Genomic DNA, 19,027 nt, shown 5'->3' with positions numbered 1-19,027 from the left:
TATGATCTCGAAAACACGTGGTCTGAGGTCGTTATTTTGGTCCCAAAACAATTGATTGTTCATCCCTAGACTGCAGTGCGATCCCTGTCTCTCTGTGCTCTATATGAGCGTCTCCTGACCATGGTTAGGTGGCAAGCAGGAACAGTTTAACACTATACATGCACGTACCGCTTTCGCCAATACCTTCCTGATCGAGTCCAATCATATGTATCGCCTAGTCATCTAGGTCCCTTTGTTTTATAAAGGCAAACCGTGCGCGGCATTGCGGTTGTGACGTGCTCGCGGACTTAGCCTGCGGGACTATAACGATGACTTTAGCATGCTAGCGCTAACTCGAGCTTCGACGGGACACAAAGATGAGTATATCCGGACACAAACGATTTAATGAATGATGTTTTCCTCCATAAAAGTAGGAAACGAAGTACTGTGTAAACCAAAAGCAACATATTTTTCTGTTACGAGGCAAAAATCCAGCAAACACGATCCCCTTCGGGACACAAGACTCCTGACTCTAGACAACAAAGTCCCCCCCCAAGCAACTGCCTCCAATGTGGACAGGTGTCATAATATGGACCTTTTCACCAAACTAGACATAGGTAGACACATGACCAATAACGCTATACAATGGATAAGGCTTCGCCTCGTATTTCCCCTCAGCGTGCGGCTCGCTGCGTTTAAAGTATGATACCAATGTTGATGTCAATAGAATATCGGGACCATAGTGGTTGGTACTCGTCAATACTGATACCAGATTTTAAGGTGGTATTGGCACAGTTACCGATACCGGTATCAGTGTCAGAACAACACTAGTTTAGTTTGTTTTTATTTTAAAAATTCTCGATTCTTTTTTGGCACAAGTCTGATTCCATGGGGTGTCAGTTGATCGCATGGCATTAACTCATTCACTGCCTGTCTTCCCAGTTTCATGCTATAGATATAACTGCCTGTCAACAGCAGTGAATGAGTTAAAAATTAAAAAAAAAAGACTCCATGATAAAATCCACGGTTATGTGGCATCGTAGGATTATACCTTAATGCCAAGTCGCAGCAGAAGAATAATTCTGATATGCAGACAACTTCTCTCTTTAGCCAACTGGCGTAGTTTATTTCAGCAACACACACGAACTGCTCTTCACAAGAGCCAAAAGCAGAGAGAGAGAGAGAAATAAGGCGTGAACACCTGCCTAACATCACACGTTAACATCATCTGTCAGCGACAGCACCCCTTGTGGCAAATAAGCACATTACAGTAACAAGCAGTCATACAATAACACTCAACACTCCCACTTATGAATGACTTGTATACTGTCCAACTTTCACAAAGACATATAAAGAAAAACAAATAACATGGCATTTGAATGTCAAATATTTATATGCCAAACATGACCCCTGTAAATTTCTTCAATTTAGATTTGGTAACAGGATTGTCATAACATCTGCTGCCATGTGTTGGAATTTATCTTTATATCAATGTTAGAATTTAACTTTAACCCAATGTAAACTCAAATAAGTAATCTGACTCCAATTTGCGACCTTACCCAACTCTCACTCATCCAACAATATGCGCGCTCGTTCTGCAATAGAAAGGTATCAGGAAGCCGGCATTTTCACGCACAAAGTGGATTTATTCCCAATACAGATTTTCTACATGGCACCTGGGTCTCGGGTCCCTCTCAATACAACTCTACACCTCTCTTGCCACCAGCGAATGTGTTTACCCCCGAGTTGCCCAGTAATGATTCATACTATACAATATGCAAATGGCACAGAGACAAAGGCATCCTGGCATGATTCTATTGGCTATGTGTATCCTGCAGTTAACTTTAGCTTGTTCTCATTGGTCTTTCTTCTCCCGCCGAATCCCGTGGCGACTCCTCCTGCTTGTGCTATCCCCCGATGGCCTCTCCTTCGTCCACTGGTCCCGGAGTCATCTCGTCTCGCTCAGCACCATCTGCTTCTAAAACATTCCATTCCTGCACAACCCCCGCAACCAGTTTCGCTCCACCAATCACACTCTCAGCATTTTACAATATCACATTTTCATACATTGGATGCACCAACATCTAATGAACTATGTTAAGCTCAAACTCTTATATTCCTTTAATAGTCAAAAGTATGAAATCCTTTAAGTGTAACCGAAGTTTAGACCATGCTAATGACCAGACCCTCAGGAGAGGAATGCAGGAAGATTGGATCACAGCTGCACCACAGGAGGTGTGAACGAGACCCCTCTGAAACAATGGACTTCCATGCCAGGATCACAAAAGTGGCTCCGAGCAGTCTACCCTTTGTTCAGTTTTAAATTGACTGCCATTTACATTATCCTTTACATGTCATTTGACAGTAAACAAGTATCATCTTCTTATCTTTTATGATGGATCTAATGAAATGATATTTGATGTCCACATGTTTACACCTCTGCCTGTACACACTTGATTGTCCCCATAAATGACAGTTTTCGTGTACACATAGTCATCAATACCTTTCAATAGTTGTTCCAAATAAATACACTCCTGTATTGTTAGGGCTAAAGCCACATATTCTGCCTCACACATAGATAGTGCTACTGTTTGTTGTTTCTTGGTCCTCCATGAGACCAGTGCACTGTCATTACACATATTCACACAATACCCCGTGGTACTGTGTCTGTCAGTGGCGTCTGACGCCCAATCTGCATCACTGTAAGCTCGAAGGCCTAGACCAGGGGTCCTCAATCCTGTTCCTCGAGGGCCGGTGTCCTGCAGGTTTTCCATCTCTCTCTGCTGCAACACAGCTGATTCAAATGATCAGTTAATCAGCAAGGACTACAAAAGCTAGATAACGATCGTTCAGGTGTGTTGCACCAGTGAGAGATGGAAAACGGGTAGGACACCGGCCCTCGAGGAACAGGTTTGAAGACCCCTGGCCTAGATCCTCACTGCTCTTTCTGAAACAGAGCTGTCTGTCGGTTGTACCCCTGAGATAACGCAAGACATGTTTGACCGTGATCCAGTGCTCATCTGTGGGTTCAGAAAAATGTTGCGATAGTCGGCTCACCCCAAAACATAGATCAGGGAGTGTGCAGGTGGCCAAGTATATGAGACTGCCAACCACTTCTCAATACATTTTTACATTAGTCATTCTAGGCGCATCTTCAGTGTAGTCCAGTTTTTGTTCGCAGGGTGTTTTCCATTTTCTACACATTTGGATGTCAAAACGGTTAAGGATCTTTTCCACATATTTTTTTGACACAGCCTTCCGACTGGCTGAAGACCATGCCAAGAAAATTTTTTAACATGCCTAGGTCCTTCATTTTAACTTGGTGGAGAGCATGCTCTTCATTTGCTCTAAGCCACTTGCGTTATTGGCAGCAATGATAAGGTCATCCACCCAGATAACAATTATTACTTTCCCTTCTACTTTAGACTTTTTCGTGCATACACAGTGGTCTACTGGGTTCCGGATGAATTTGTTCTTGGTTTGGTATTTGTGAAGTATTAAATTGTAACAGATTGTTTTAGGCCGTAAATGGACTTCTCCAACTTACACACTAGCCCATCTCTTCCTTTCTCATAACCCTCAGGTTGTTCCATGTATATTTCTCTATCAATGGGTGCGTGCAAATAAGCTGTTTTTAAGTCCATTTGGTGTAATATTAAGTCATCCTGGGCAAACTTTTGCATTACCTACCGTACACTAGTCAGATTTGCTGTCGGTGACAATGTTTCACCATAGTCTATTCCTGCGTTGTACGTCTCACATCCATCACTGCCTTCCTTGATAGAATGGATCCACTTTCCTCCCATTGTCTCTCTGCCATCTGGCAATTTAGTCAAAGTTAAAGTCTGGATGTCCTCTAAGGACTTCATCCCCTCATCCATTGCTTTCTTCCATTTTTCTGACTCAGTTGATGTTATGGCCTCTTTAAAGTTTTGGGGAATATTGCACATTACTCTGCAGCAGTAGTCTATGCTCACGAGTGTACTGTAATCCTCCTCACTGATGTCTTGAGTATAATCTTTTAGATAACCCGGTGGTCAACGTTCTCGGGTAGGATATCTCCCACTGCTTGGGACCTGTGGTGTCCCTTTAGCGTGCTTTAGGGTGATATGCTGCCATGGATATTACAGCCCTGGATGAGGACCCACTCCACTGAAGTCATCTTCCTGCAGCACTTCATTCAATTGACTCTCACATTATCTCATCTATTATTGCATAGCATCATTGTATGTGTCAAATGTTGCCTAGTTGGCATCCATTGCAGCCTGGTCATCCTGGAAGGGGGATTCCCCCATCTGTGGTCCCTTCTCAAGGTTTCTCACTTTTCCCCTAATGAGGTTTTTTGAGTTTTTCCTTGCCCTCCTGGGGGTTAAGATCGGGGATGTCGATTGTGGTTATGTAAAGCCCTTTGAGACTGTCTGTGATTAAGGGCTATACAAATAAAATTTAATTGACTTGACTTGTCATCATCGTCTTTCGGTAGGTTTGAACCACCATGTCCGTGCTCGGGTTGTCTTTGACTTCACAACTCACTCTAGGTTCCAGTTCTAACTCATAAGTCTGCGTTTCATTTTCACACGTTGTCTTGGTGACAAACTTTACAAGTCTGTGCTTTTGCACTTTTCCCTTGCTAGGAAAATAAACTAGAAAGGCTGGACTGCCTTTGTCGTGCCCAACAAAGTGTCCTTTTTTACACAGAGAGTCTAGTTTACCCGTCTTGTTGATATGAATAGCATATTGACCCAAATTTGTGCATCCTTGATAAATTACACATTGTTCCTGACAGTGCTGTGTATGGTGTGGTGCCTGTATACTTATTAAAACACTGATTTCTTGTCTAATATTCTGCCTCCTGAACAGCATAGTGCCACGGGCTCTTTGGTAAGTTGCAGTCAATAAGCTTACACCTGGCCATCTCAAAAAGAGTACGCCATTCCCTCTCAGCTACCTCATTCTGATGTGGGTTATAAGAACAGGTGTATTCATGTCTAATCTTGTTCTTTCGTAGCAGTGTCTTAAAGTCTCTGTTTGTGAACTCGGTTCCATTGTCTAACCCTATGCATTTCAGTGTCATAAGGTGCTACATCAGATAAGAACTTCTCTGTAGCTTGAAGAACATCACTCTTTGTTTTCAAAAAATAAACAAACACTGCACCTGTTTACACATCTGTAAAAGATTGCACATACTTTAAACCATCAATGGATTTGTTGCTTATCGGACCAGCTAAATCTGTGTTTACCAGTTCTAGTGGTGTCTTTACCTTGTCAGTTGGATTTTGGTTTCTCGTTTGGGCTAACTTCCCTTTTATGCATACGTCACACTCTTTATCAGGCTTGTGTTTCGCACCATTAATGTGCATGCCTACTGTTACATTCTGCAATTTCAATATATCCTCATAGTTGCAGTGCCCCATTATCTTGTGCCATGTCTGGACATCATGGCTGACTTTACACACATCATTTTCATCACACTCTGTTTTCAAGTAGTGCATTGTGTTATAAATAATGTCAAATATTGTACCATCAGGCGTCGTAAGAACGTCTTAACCTTCCTTGAAGAACACTTCGGCACCGTTAGCCGTAGCTGACTTCACGGAAAACAGTTATTGAGGGAAGGATTTGCTATAGAGGGCGTTCTTTAACGTGACTTTACACTGACGCCCCTTACTGTCTATTAGACATACCTGTGCATCTCCCTTGCCGTGTGCCAGCCCAAAAACACGTTTCCCATCTGCTAGCTCCATGCTGTGTTTCTCCACCGTCTTTTGTCGTTCATAATGTGGGACGATGCACCAGTGTCCAAAATCAGTCCCTTTTGTTGCAATTGCTGTGCTGTCCAGCTGGTATCCTCAGTCTCCGTCCTGAAGGAGTAATCCTTACCGCTGGTTGCTCTCCTGGCGCCATCATGTTGCATTTCATGGCTGCTGCCGCCTTTTTGGACGCACGCCTACCGGGCGCTCTGTCCGCGTTTCTTCCGGCATGCTTTGTCCGCGTGTCCCGTGTGTTTACAGAAACTACACCAAACAGTCTTTGAGCAGTCATCTTTACCCTTTTCGCCGCATCGCCAACACGCCAGCTCCGTCGGCGGTCTGCTTTTCTTCTTTTGCGCCGCCCGTGCTTTCAGCACTCTTTCTCCGGTGTCTTCCGATGCCTCGAAGTTCCGTAATTTGGCCTTGAACTCCCCAGCGAAACATCCATTGAGGCATGCGTCACCATTAACGTGAACGGCTTATATGGTAGCCCTCTAATAATCATTGCTATCATCAATCCTTCGCTCGTCGCTTCAGCCGCGCTTCTAAGTGCCGTGATAATCTGTTCAGCTCGGATGACTTAATCAATCACAGTCTCTGTGTCCGCTTTCTTCAGCGCCGTCATCGTAATGTATAGGGAGACAATGTGGGGCCTACCTTTGCCGATACAGTGTTCACTCAACATTCTTGTCTTTTGTGTCTCTGAATATGAGTCCTAAACTTGTGTTGTCGAGGAGTGGCGCCAGATTTTTTTTTTTAAAGCATGCATTCCAAGCATAATTTCCGTTTTGACCCTACAATTCTTGCAATTGTGACAGCTCAAAGATCTAAGTTCCTTCTAGAAAATGGCATAAACATCGCAAAAATAGGTTTATTTTCACAACACAAAACTATTGCACTGCTGAACTGAACTACATACACCAGTCCATGTGCCTGCATGTATTATTTTTTTCATTGTTACTACAGATTGACATCTTTCTCTTTCTCTCACGCACGCACACACACACACACACACACCCCCACACACCCCGTTTGAAACCACTGTGGAGGGAGGCAGGGATCAGATCATTGCCGAGCATCCATTTTACAGTAAAGTGACATGAGCAGCAGTGGTTTTAGTACACTTCATCGTCTGATGCATGTCTCAGGCGAAACGACCCGTGAGCCACATAAACCACACCGACTATCACTCAACGGCTGCTTCTCTTGTTTGTTCGATGAACGAAGCGTCATCGTTTGACACGGAGCAACTCACTCGCGGATGTCTTGCTTGGATTAATTAACCCTATAGGATTGCTTCGTCTTTGCGAGTGGAGGCTGGCCTGACGCAGTGTGATTTCTGGCGGATCTTGTCGCCACCTGTTGACCCTTTTTTAAATAACATTTTTGTCAAGGCGTTTCCTTCAGTCAGAAGCTGCATGAGTCCCTCCTGTTCACTCTGGCGTAAAAATTAACGTAAGACATGGAAATGTGTCGTTGGTAGGTGGGGACTAAATTTCTGAAGATATATATGTGTATATATGTACATTATATGAATTGATTATGAATAGATGATTGTTCCTGTACTTGCTTTTATTTGAATCTGCCAGCACCAGCTTTTCCTCAGTAATTGTTTTGTTAAATGTACACCTTTTGCTTAATACTGTATAAACATAACACTATAAAACAGAATTGTTGCGAAATGTTGACTGTTATGGACGATGCACATTAAATCATTAGTAACATTAAATATAACATAATAAACCATAGTATATAAGGAGGCGTGTCTTTCTCAGTTTGATTCGGTTTACCTCAACAGCAGAATAAAATTCTGGCTTTTATTTTTGGTTTGCCACCCCATCTGGCCACCCCTATGAAAACTATTCGGAGGCGCCAATGGCTGAGGGAAGCAGGCAATGTGCTCGGGCACACATTGATCCGTGGGACAGAGGCCCTCCCATGACACGTTGCAGCTACTTGTTGGATTCTGTGGCTCCATTTAAAATTATGCAGCCAAAAGTAAGACCGGAGAATAATCTAAGAACTTGTGCAGCTAAACAAGAATGCCGCAAAGCTGAACGCAGGTGGAAAAAAATTCTAAAAGACTGCTGGCACAGTTATCAAAACAAGGTGAAAGAGTCAAAGAGTGAGTACTTGTCCATTTTTTTCAGGCAAATTGTCATAATCCGCAAACTCTATTTCAAACTATCGATTCTGCACTTAAACCCCGTCAGCCATATTGCACAGACTCGTCCCCTGAAATGTGTAATAGATTTTTGCAGTTTTTTATGGACAAGGTTGCAACACCTCGCACTCTTGTTTCGAATACTACATTCAACCCCTCCATTCCTGATGTCAACATCCCCCACCCCCCAGCTTCACCTCTGAACATGTTCAGATCGCCAGCCAGTCTCTTATTTTTCAATGCCTGAGGGCATGGTCCCTGTAGTTTGTAACTGATTTCAGGCCATTCCACACGGTTGCAGGTTTGTTAGCAGAAATCATTTTTTTCAGCCTTTCTGCGTATCTTCTTTTTGCAATGGTAATTTCCTTTGTCATCTGGTTTTGGGGCAGTTTGTTCAGTGCCCTGTCTCCGCTTCTAAAAGTGGCCTCTTTCGGTTTTTCTAAGTTGACTGAGTCTGGCAGTGAACCATGACTTGTTACTGCTGAATGAGCAGAAGGTCTTTATTGATACACAAATGCCCTCACAAAAACTGATATATGCTATTGGGTCCGTGTATTCAGCCAGGCTTACAGTTGAAGTTTCAAAGACACCCCAGTCAAGCAGTCCAAACATTCCTGTAGTGCCAGCTTGACTTTATCAGTCCATCGTTTGACACTTTTTACAGCCGGTTTTGCACATTTGAGTTTATGCCTCTATGTTGGGATTAAGTGTATTAAAGAATACAATACAATACAATACAACTTTATTTATATAGTGAATTACATACCAGCTATAACAAAGCACTTTCCATATGGTGTAATGTAAATTAGTGGGAAATAAGAACACCAATTAATGTTAATGTCTCAGCCAATCAGATAGCTGGTTAGAGAGATATCGTGAGTGGTGTGCTCTGGACAGCATCTGTGTAAAGGTTAATCTAACCCATTAAAATTAATATTATTGATGTCACGGCCAATCAGATGACTGGTTGGAGAGATGTCGTGATTAGTGTGGGAACGCAAGTTGAACATCAGCAGAGTAAAGTCGAGAAGTAAGTCACCCTCTCTCTCTTACATAACTAAATTATACATTAACATAACAGCGTCTTTCTCTTAAAAATCACCACAGGTGGCAGTTCCTGTCCATTACCATGGTAACCTAGCACAACAGTAAAGCATGAATTTCGACCGGGATGTCGAAAGTGAGGGGCCCCTCTTCCTTGTTGGCAATGTTGTTGAACTGGATGTGTTTGTCAGGAATCTTTTTACTGCAGTACAAGGGGAAGCCACTATTTCTTTGGAATCCGCCGGAGGTTGCTGCGCTACAGTCGTCTTTGCCCAGATGGATAGACGGCGCCGTTTCATAATAAAGCAAAAGCACCACAATGGGGTTCCTTGATTTTCATTTCTTTTGCAAGCGTTAGTGCCCTCTGTCGAATATTGACTGTAGAGACGCTTCTTCCGGCTGTTCTTTGATCTTTAATCTGTTCTTTAATCCATTGCTCCAGTTGGTCTAACAACCTGGGTAACCTCAGCGCTGTCTTCTTGACCTGGCAAAGCTCGTCTTCTATGGAGCCATTATTGTAGCAAAACTATTTACAAATGCGTATTTCAATCCACAAATGTGTAGAAAAGTTTCCGTACCTGTAACCAGAGTCATAAACGTGTACCGAGAATCTGCCCGAAGATAACTGGGATAGGCTCCAGCAGCAACTAATAATAAATGGATGGTACCCTATGTTCCTAGGAATCTGGATAATTTTTGTCAACTATTTTACAGTACCGTCCATTGGTGGCAGTGGACTTTGTCTGAATCCATAGGTGTTGATTTAGTTCCCAGAAGCATTTGTAGGAAGCAACAGAAAAGTGTCAATGATGGCTGCTGTCGGAAAGAGTAGCTTTCCTCCTCCAAGATACTCTTTGCAGCCTGTCAAGGTATATATTCTGTGCTGTGGGAGGAAGATGATTCCCTTAAACAGGAAGGACTAGGGGATTAACTGGAGAAAAAAAAGACATCATGCATTTAGCATTGGGTGATATCAAAATCTTGAGTAAAACTACTTAACCTAACACAGGAGCATGATGTTAGAGGTTCACATTGCCTGATTCCTCTTTAGTCTGCTATATATTTTATTGAAGATCTTAACTACTTCACCTGAGATGGCAGCCCATATGGCAGTGATTTTCACTGGTTGCCTGTCTTTCACATTGGTTGAATAGAGGGGCGCTGTGCGCTCAACAAATAAGCCAACATTGATAGTCTTCAGATCAAATCTGAGAATGAGATATTTGTTTAACACTTTGTTTTATTTAAAAAGTTGTTTTTTATTAAAGGAGTATAAACAAATAAATAAATAGTTAAATTGAGTATTCCATTTCTTTTGATAAATATGTATCTGCATCTGATACGCGACATGAGCTCGGCAGCGGCCAATGGCATGGACCTTGGTGGTCTGATGCCCAGGTACAGAAGCAGCTCTAGGGACATGAAATGTCACCTCTCTGGCAGGTAATGACCTTCAGCTGGTGTGCAAGACAAAGAAGTTTCAAGCACGTGTGCGCATACTTATAACTTACTTAGAGAGGCGGAGCTGTGTTGGACTTGTTTGCTGTAAAAATGCCAAATGGCGTCAAGTGTTCCTTTGATTTGGATGACACTCCTACCGACCTGGCAGTGTATTGTGAGGGTTTGCTGGGAACGTCTGGCAGAATCCCTTGTGAGAAACAGTTTCAACTCCCACCTTCGCCTATGTCCTGGAGGAGGTGGCGGACATTGAGTCAGAGTGGACCATGTTCCTTGAATCCATTGTTGCGGCAGCCAACCGGAGCGGTTGCCGTAAGATGGTCGGTGACTGAAGTTGCTGCTACCCCCGAACCTATTGCTGGACACCAACAGTGAGGGATGTCGTCAAGCACACGAAAGAGGGCTGTTTGGCCTTTTTGGCCTGTGGGACTCCAGAGGTAACTGATGGGAACCGACTGGCTGAGTATACAGCTTTAGTGGTCACCAAGGCAAAAGGTCATGGAGAATAACTTGCGGACAGCTTAAAAAAAAACTTCATCTGGCATCTCAGGAGGGGGAAGCAGTGCAACGTCAACATTGCACATAGTAGGGATGGGGTGCTGCTGACCTCAACAAGGGACGTTGTGAATCAGTGGAGAGAATACTTTGACTTCCTCAACATGCTTTTCTATGAGGAAGCCGAGTCTGGGGTCACTGATGTGGGCTTTCCTATTTCTGGGGTTAAGGTCACCGAGGTGGTTAAAAAGCTCCACCCAGAGTTTCTAAAGGCTCTTGATGTTGTAGGGGTGTCCTGGTTGACACGCCTTTGCAACATTGCAATGTCTCTGCATTGGCAGACTGGGGTGGTGGTTCTCCTTTTTAGGAAAAACTAACCAACTATAGGGGATCACACTCCTCAGCCTACCTTGTAAGGTCTATTCAGGTGTGCAGTAGAGGAGTGTTCATCAGAAAGTTGACTCTCGGATTCAGGCGGCGCAGTCTGGTTTTCTTCCTTACCGTGGACCAGTGATATACCCTTGATAGGGTACTTGAGGGTGTTTGGGAGTTTGCTCAACCAGTCTACATGTGCGTTGTGGACTTGGAGAAGGTGTTTACCTGTGTACCGGGAGGGATCTTGGAGTGTATCAGACACTCTAGTACAGGCAATTGGATCCCTGTACAACCGGTGTCAGAGTTGGATCTGCATTGCCGGCAGTAAATAACTCATTTCCAGTGAGCATTGAACTCCGCCAAGACTGGCCTTTTTCACTAATTCTGATCATAACTTTTATGGGCAGAATTTCTAGGGTTAGCCGAAGTGTTGCGTCTGGTTTGGTGGTCTCAGTATTACAGCTCATGTGATACTGTTAGCTTTTTCTACCTTCGATGTTCAACTCTCGCTGGAGCGGTTCACAGCCGAGAGTGAAGTGGTTGGCATGAAAACCAGCACCTCCAAATCTGAGACCATGGTCCTCAGTCGGAAAATGTGTGGAGTGCCCTCTCTAGATCCAGGAAGAGATCCTGTCCTAAGTTGAGTATTTCAATCTTGGGGTCTTGTTCACGAGTGAGGGAACGATTTAGCAGTACATCGACGAGCGGATTGGTGCAGCATCTGTTGTGGTGCACACTGTATCGGTCCGTTGTGGTGAAGAGGGATCTGAGCCAGAAGGAAAAGCTTTTTATTGCAAAACACCACAAGAAAGCAAGGTCCATCCATACGTATAGTTACACTGTGCTTTGCGCTGGGTTTTCGCTAGAAATGAAAATAGAGCCCAATATGCGCTAAATGGCATTGGGCCAGGGCTGACACTTCCAACCATAATTTAAATGAGGTCAACCTCAGTATTGCTCCACACTTTTGGTCGCCGTCAGCAATTACTCATCATCGGGTGGTGGTCAGCGTGGCCACTGCCACACACAATGCAGAAACCAGTCTGTGACTGGCCTCAGGATAAACAATTATTCTGTAAATAAATAAATAAATATACGGGTCTGGGTGAGTACTTTCCCACTTTCAATTTTTGCAATTTCCTGGTTAAAAAGGACTGTGTGTGCACATTTGACCCCGCTTTGTCGATCACCCCAATTTACTGAGGCGCATATGCTATACAGTACATTCCCACTCACTGCATTTTGGTGACATCCACAAGTTCGTGGGAAATAATAAATACTGTTAACACATCGTATACGATAGGTTGGGTCTCCAACTATAAAGTGATTGCTTTGTGTTTATTGGCGTGTTTATTGTGTGTGCAAATGTGAGTGGATCACTCCTGCCATGCAACATGTAATGCTTGTACATGAATACTTGCCTTATCGTAAATAAATTATGATGCAATATACTCAAGCAAAACAAGAGGTGCATTCAAAGAAAGGCCATTTCAAGCAAACACAGTAAATGCTCCATCAATGTTAAATCAATGTTAATAACAACACATATCTCAGCGGTGGACTTCGAAACAATCTATAAAAGTTCATATCCAATAAATAAAATGCGGGGGAAATCTAGGGACCGACTGATATGAATTGTTTGAGGCTCTGTGAATGTGGATGTCAATTTTTGGCAGAAAAAAACTATTACCGATTAATCAACTGATTAATTAAAAAAATATATAATGCATAATCCCTAACCAATGCATCACTTTGTGTTCAATGACCATGCCCATATGCACCATGCATCTTATCAGCAAATTTCATTTTATATATTCCAGGATAAAATGTTATTGTATAGAGTGATGTGTTATAACGTGTTAATTGTGTATAACTGCTGTAAATGGTTACAGTACATAACTGTAAAAACATCCAGCATCTGCCTTTTGGCCAACATTATAAAGTCAATAAATGGCCAAATTAATCGGCCGGCCGATTAATGGTCCATCTGCTCACATATTTTACATTACATAGTCAAATCTTTAGGCTTCCATCCACCCAATCTGCATGTTTTCCTTGTATTATTGGCTGCGGTGTCAAACGTTAAATTTCAATGAGGGTTTATACTGCCAAAAGGATGAACTAATAAACATCAAATCATTTGGTGCCCTAATACTTATATACAGTTCTGTATATCACTAAAAATATCAGCAGTGTGTGAAAAGTGTTAAATGTTTAATGTTCAATTGTTTTGAACATGTTCAAAATATATTGTATTCGGTTTACTAATAATATATCTTTACTCATACAAATAAAATAAATTTGATGTTTGTATTTTTTGAGTACCTGTATTAAGGTATTTTATGCAGGTATTCATTCAAAGTCAAAACTTTGGTAATCGTGACAACACTAGTGTAGAGCTGCTCCACTGTTCCACTGCCTGAATGAAAACTACACTCTTCCCTCTGAATCTGAGACTTGACTTCTTGACCGACCCTCTTCTCAGAATCCCTGATTAAACCTTACCATAGAGGGGTTTTAACCACTCTGGTGACCTCAACCTAAGCAAGAGAAGAGCTTAGCTCAGAGTCTCTGGACTCCCTTTCTTCATAGAAAGGTGAACTTAAAGAGGTCTATGAAGTATTCCCCCTTACCGACTTCGAACATCCCTAGTTAAAGTCAGCAGCATCCCATCCCTACTATTTTGATAGTGCACTGCCCCCCCCCACCGAGACTCCGGATTGATGGATTAGAATTTCCTTGAAAACTTACTGAGGTACTTCTTTATAGTCCCACGAACTCCCCTAATGCCTTTATTTTTTTTCCTCAGCAACCACCAAACCTGCATTCTGCTTTGCCTGCTAAAACCATCTCAGAAGTACCAAATCCCCAAATCAGATCTTCCCAATCACGGCCTTCCAGATCTTACATCATTTATTGCCCACGTTCAGCATTGAAGTCCCCCAATAGAATGAGAGAATCCTCAGCGGGAGCGCTATCCAGCATCCTCTCCAAGGACTCTTAAAAGCATGGATACGCAGAGCCGATGTTTGGTGCATGGGCACAAAAAAGTCAGAACACTCACCTCCTTTCTCCTGGGATGAATCCCAACATACAGACACTGAGCCGAGGGGCAATAAGTATGTCCACCCTAGCTAAGTGCTAATCACCAGAGGCCACTCCAGTGTGGAAGCGAGTCCAGCCCTTCTCAAGAGAACAGGTGCCAGAGTCCAATCAGTGTTCCGATTCGAGCATGACTATATCTAGTTAGAACATCTTGACTTGGCACGCCATCTCTGACTTCTGATTATCAGAATCCACGTCCTAGAGCTTCCTTCTGTAGCTCGCAGTTGGAACACTAAGGTTCCTGCCTGCACTCCCAAGCAGCTCACTATGCAGCTGACCTTGACTCCTCCTACAGGTGTTAAGACCATGGGTAGGAGTACCTATGGTACCTCCTTGGGCTGTGCCCAGCCGGGCCCCATGGGTGCAGGCCGGAACACTAGGCACGCGTCATTGAGGGTCCCCATAACCTTAGAAATAGGAATAGAATTGGTATGGTCTTAAATAATTCAGTTTTGACACACACTAAGTCCTATTCAGAACAATAAAGTCCATGTCATCTGTTTTACTTTGGGCTCATTGAAGATATGATTGTGAGTTTTGTTTGTGTTGCAGGTGAGAAACCATTCCAGTGTGAGTTTTGTGAGCGACGCTTTGCCAACAGCAGTGACCGTAAGAAGCATTCACAAGTCCACAGTTCTTCAAAACCCTATGACTGTAAGGCCCTGGGCTGTTCCAAGTCTTATACGCATCCAAGCTCTTTACGCAAGCACATGAAAGTCCACATCAAATCATCACCTGCCTCTGAACCCTTTGACCAATATGACTCCATCCATCCACAGCAACGACCTCAGCCTCTTCTTGAACCACTTGACCTTAAAGTTAACCACCTGTCACCATCATTGAGCAATAAAAACACAAATTTTGACTTTGACAATTCTACAACCAACAAATTAAATCACAAGCTACAGGCAAGTTCATCTCCATTGGCAATGCCTTTGGACCTATCTCTTTCGGGACTAAAGAGTGACCTTGCCCTGCAGCAGCAGCAACAGCAGCAGACTCAAAGGACCCCAGGAAGGAGTCAGCTGTCAGTCAACCCAGCCATAACTGTGTTGCCTAACATTAAGGAGTGGTATGTGTGTACCAGAACTACAACACCAAACTTTCCTCTTCCTCAACTACATGACATCAAATCGGAACCAAGTGACGAGGAGGATTATGTTACGTAATATGGTTGGAACCAGGGTTTAATCGGTTATGAATGGACCGGTATTGTGAAACCCTGAACAGCGGATTTGTGGAATTGCTATGCACATACAAATTCTCTGATAGAAATTATTTCAGTTGCCCTGAGGTTATGTTTTGTATAATTATTTGGGGTTCATTATGTCAACACTTTTTTTTCTAGTTGTGTATATTTTAATACATCATTGGGTCTCAGACTGTATTATGGATGGTTCCAAAATGGCTAGACTGTACAGTTTGGTCCAAAAGTGTTTGGATCTTGACTTTGTCTTTGTTTTTATTTGTTGTTGTTTTTGCCTCTATCTTTATACACATCTGACTTGACTGAAAACATCAGATTTAATTAAAGGTGTTTGACATTAAAAATGACTATGGATTTGTAACGATGCATAAAATTTCTGAATTTGGAAATTTTAGATACTTTTATAATTAAACACCTTAGCAGTCAATAGTCCTCATTTACTAAACGAGCATACACAAATACTTGAGTCTGTCCCTATTCTGCAAACAAACTTAGGACAGTCGCATACGCACAAACAATGTAGGATGAGCTTCTGGAAAAACTTAATTTCTACTAACGATGCATATAATTTCTGAATTTGGAAATTTTAGATACTTTTATAATTAAACACCTTAGCAGTCAATAGTCCTCATTTACTAAACGAGCATACACAAATACTTGAGTCTGTCCCTATTTTCCAAACAAACTTAGGACAGTCGCATACGCACAAACAATGTAGGATGAGCTTCTGGAAAAACTTAATTTCTACTAACACAAAAAGAGCTGGGCAATTCGTGGGGCGGAACGATCTGGCCCTCCACCCCCAGCTGGACGTCCAGTTTTGGAGCAGTGGGGCGAGGGATGACAAATTTAAAAAAATGGTTCAATTAATAACGGCCGGTGATGGATTTTAGTCTGGACCACGAATCGGCCCTCGGGCGTGTGATGTGCTCACGGACAAATGGGCAACCAAAAATTGGGGGCCGACAATTTTTTTTAATAAGGCCAGAGGGTCGAGGCCGGAAGGCTAGCTAGATTGTGGCCGTCGTTGACTGACTGGCAAAAAAGGGTCAAGTGCCCAGCTCTGGTAATAACTTAAATCGAGATTTTGCTAATGAGTTGACTAATGTCCTGCTTTGAAAGACACTTCCCATCACTTTCACCCCATGGCCGTTCAAATGCAAATACTTATGGCCTGAATTGTTAGTGCCCAGCATGCAAAAATAAGAGCTAGGAAAATAAAGACAAATCATTGAATATTCTTGCTACTGTATCTTAACATTTTGTACATTGAAATTGGATCCACATTTGGCTTGATGTGCCTTATAACATGATTACTTATTGAACATTTTCAATGTCAGTGACCATAGAAAAAGATGAATTTGTCTATTTCCAATTTATTCCAAATCTATTTCCAAAGCATACCAAAAACTACATTAGTATGCTTACTACTTATTTTTGTATTATCTTAACATTTACTCAAGTGTAGAGTGCAGTGTCTGTGTATTGACCTGGAATTTGCACTAATATCACGCCATATAGTTGGAAAAACATTTTTATTTTCTTGAAATGCAGAACATAAAATTGTCATTCTGTACCTTAAAATGCATTATATGCCATGGTCTGTGTTTGTTGTTCTTGGAATTTAGATTCATGTTTTTTCCTTGTGTTCCTTTTGTGTCTGTCTTATGTAGTGTCTGGTTTGATGTTTTTAGCGTACACAACGCATGTAAATTAGCATAAAAATAGATATGTTTGAACGAAAAGAAAAAGCCTGCTGATCAGCACTAGAAACAGAGACACGAGCGGCGACACCTGTAGGTAGACCTGTTATAACGCCGCAACCATGCAAAAGTTCAAGGTCCAGCCAAATCACACGTGTGCAAAGTTGGGTCTATATGCCGGGTTGAAGGATGTGTGCTGACCTCTTACGCTCCAAGAGCAACATCACCAACATGAGAATCATTTATGTGACCGCAAGTGCCTTAGAAACCTCAACTAGAACAATTATTCCTGAGCGTATGGTCGCAATGCAATTGTTACCTTCCGGATCAGGTATGCGTCAGCCTTTTCAGCTCCTAACCGTGGTGAGGGCGAACTGACAGGAACCAGCGTGGGAAACATAGACGACGATCACTTCGCTTAGCACAACGGGGTTTATTTTTGTGATCATTCATTCTCTCCTCTGTCATACAAGCAAGCACACATCCGGGTCCTTCCTCCTGCCTCCCAATGCACGTCACATGCCACCTTGCTGTCCCAGGCTGAGCCTGTAACACTACCCCCACTCTGGATGATGATTAAACCCTTAACATCACTCCAGGACAATACTACAATGCTTCATCCACACTACAACCGCCCCACAACGCGTCATGCAAAAAGACCCCTAAGCAACATTTTTTTTTTTTATCGAAAAGTGCAAAACGCAATATAAAAAATAATTAAACAAATAACACACTACAATTTACTGGAACTCTTTTGGTTTACAACATTGCATTAACAATCTGGAACTTTTTTTTTTTTTTTTTTTTTTTTTTAACACGAACACTGAGGAGGGCAGCGATCCGCCTACACCCTACCTCAGGCAACTTCAGCAATTAGTGATGGACCCAGTCACCAAAGTATGTTGGGGGTCTGCGGGCCCTCCGAGGCATCTGCACAGGTGCAGAAGAAGAGCGATGAGTCGCAGCCTGATTGCTGGGCGAGAATACAGCCCCCATATCATCCAATTGAGGAGGAACACCACGTGTAGAAGGGGGACCGCTGTCCTCTGCTGCAGGCAATGATGAGTCGGGGCGGCCTGAAGTAGCCTCTACCGGAACAGGATCCTCTGCCTCCGATGGTGTGTCCAATAGGTCGAGGGGGCCGACTTCAGGAACAGATGAGTCAGAGTCAAGAGGAGGGGACTGTACCTCCATTGGAGCCCAGAAGTCGGCATCCTGATGTGCCCAATTGTTGTCCAGCGTTGTTCGGGCGTGGTAAGGCTTCAACTTGTCGTGGTGAACCACCTGGGCGCCGGACCGTGGACTTCTTTTTATCCTGTAGACCAGGTCATCCAAAACACCCACAACAAAGTAGGGGCCCTCATAAGCAGGTAAGAACTTCTTGACTTTATTCTTCACTCTTTTGGTCCCTTTGACCAGGTGCCACACTGCATCCCCAATTTTGTACAGTGCTTGGCAAATGTTCTTATCATACTGCCTCTTAGCTCGTTCACTTGACCTTCAGAGCACGTCACGGGCTAGTTGGTGGGAAAGCTCCAATCGCTCCCTGAGCTGCATGACATACTCGGGTGGAGTGTTATCAACGTTGTCTGGGGGCGGACCGACTACCAAGTCAATTGGTTCAGTTATTTCACGCCCAAAGATCACCATATTCGGGGTTAGTCCAGTAGAGCTGTGTCTGGTAGATCGGTACGCCATCACTGCATATGGAATCATCAAATCCCAGTCCCAGTGGCAGCGCTCTGCA

The 19,027-nt window shown here is 43.1% G+C and overlaps 1 protein-coding gene across 1 annotated transcript in view; it reads left to right on the top strand.

The window, feature by feature from the left end:
• LOC148331441 (uncharacterized) overlaps window positions 1–17,074 on the top strand; it is a 36,876-nt gene extending 19,802 nt beyond the window's left edge. Inside the window, exon 2 of the mRNA XM_088304130.1 lies at window positions 14,923–17,074. Coding sequence (XP_088160256.1) covers window positions 14,923–15,539 — 617 coding nt within the window. The 3' untranslated portion in view covers window positions 15,540–17,074. The remainder of the gene's footprint in view (window positions 1–14,922) is intronic.
• The last annotated feature ends 1,953 nt before the right edge of the window (window positions 17,075–19,027 follow it).

This window comes from Idiotropiscis lumnitzeri, chromosome 9 (assembly GCF_059441095.1).
Source record: "Idiotropiscis lumnitzeri isolate Australia: NSW breed Sydney's pygmy pipehorse chromosome 9, RoL_Ilum_1.0, whole genome shotgun sequence".
Lineage (NCBI taxonomy): Eukaryota > Metazoa > Chordata > Actinopteri > Syngnathiformes > Syngnathidae > Idiotropiscis > Idiotropiscis lumnitzeri.
This window is presented reverse-complemented; position numbering and strand designations above follow the sequence as displayed.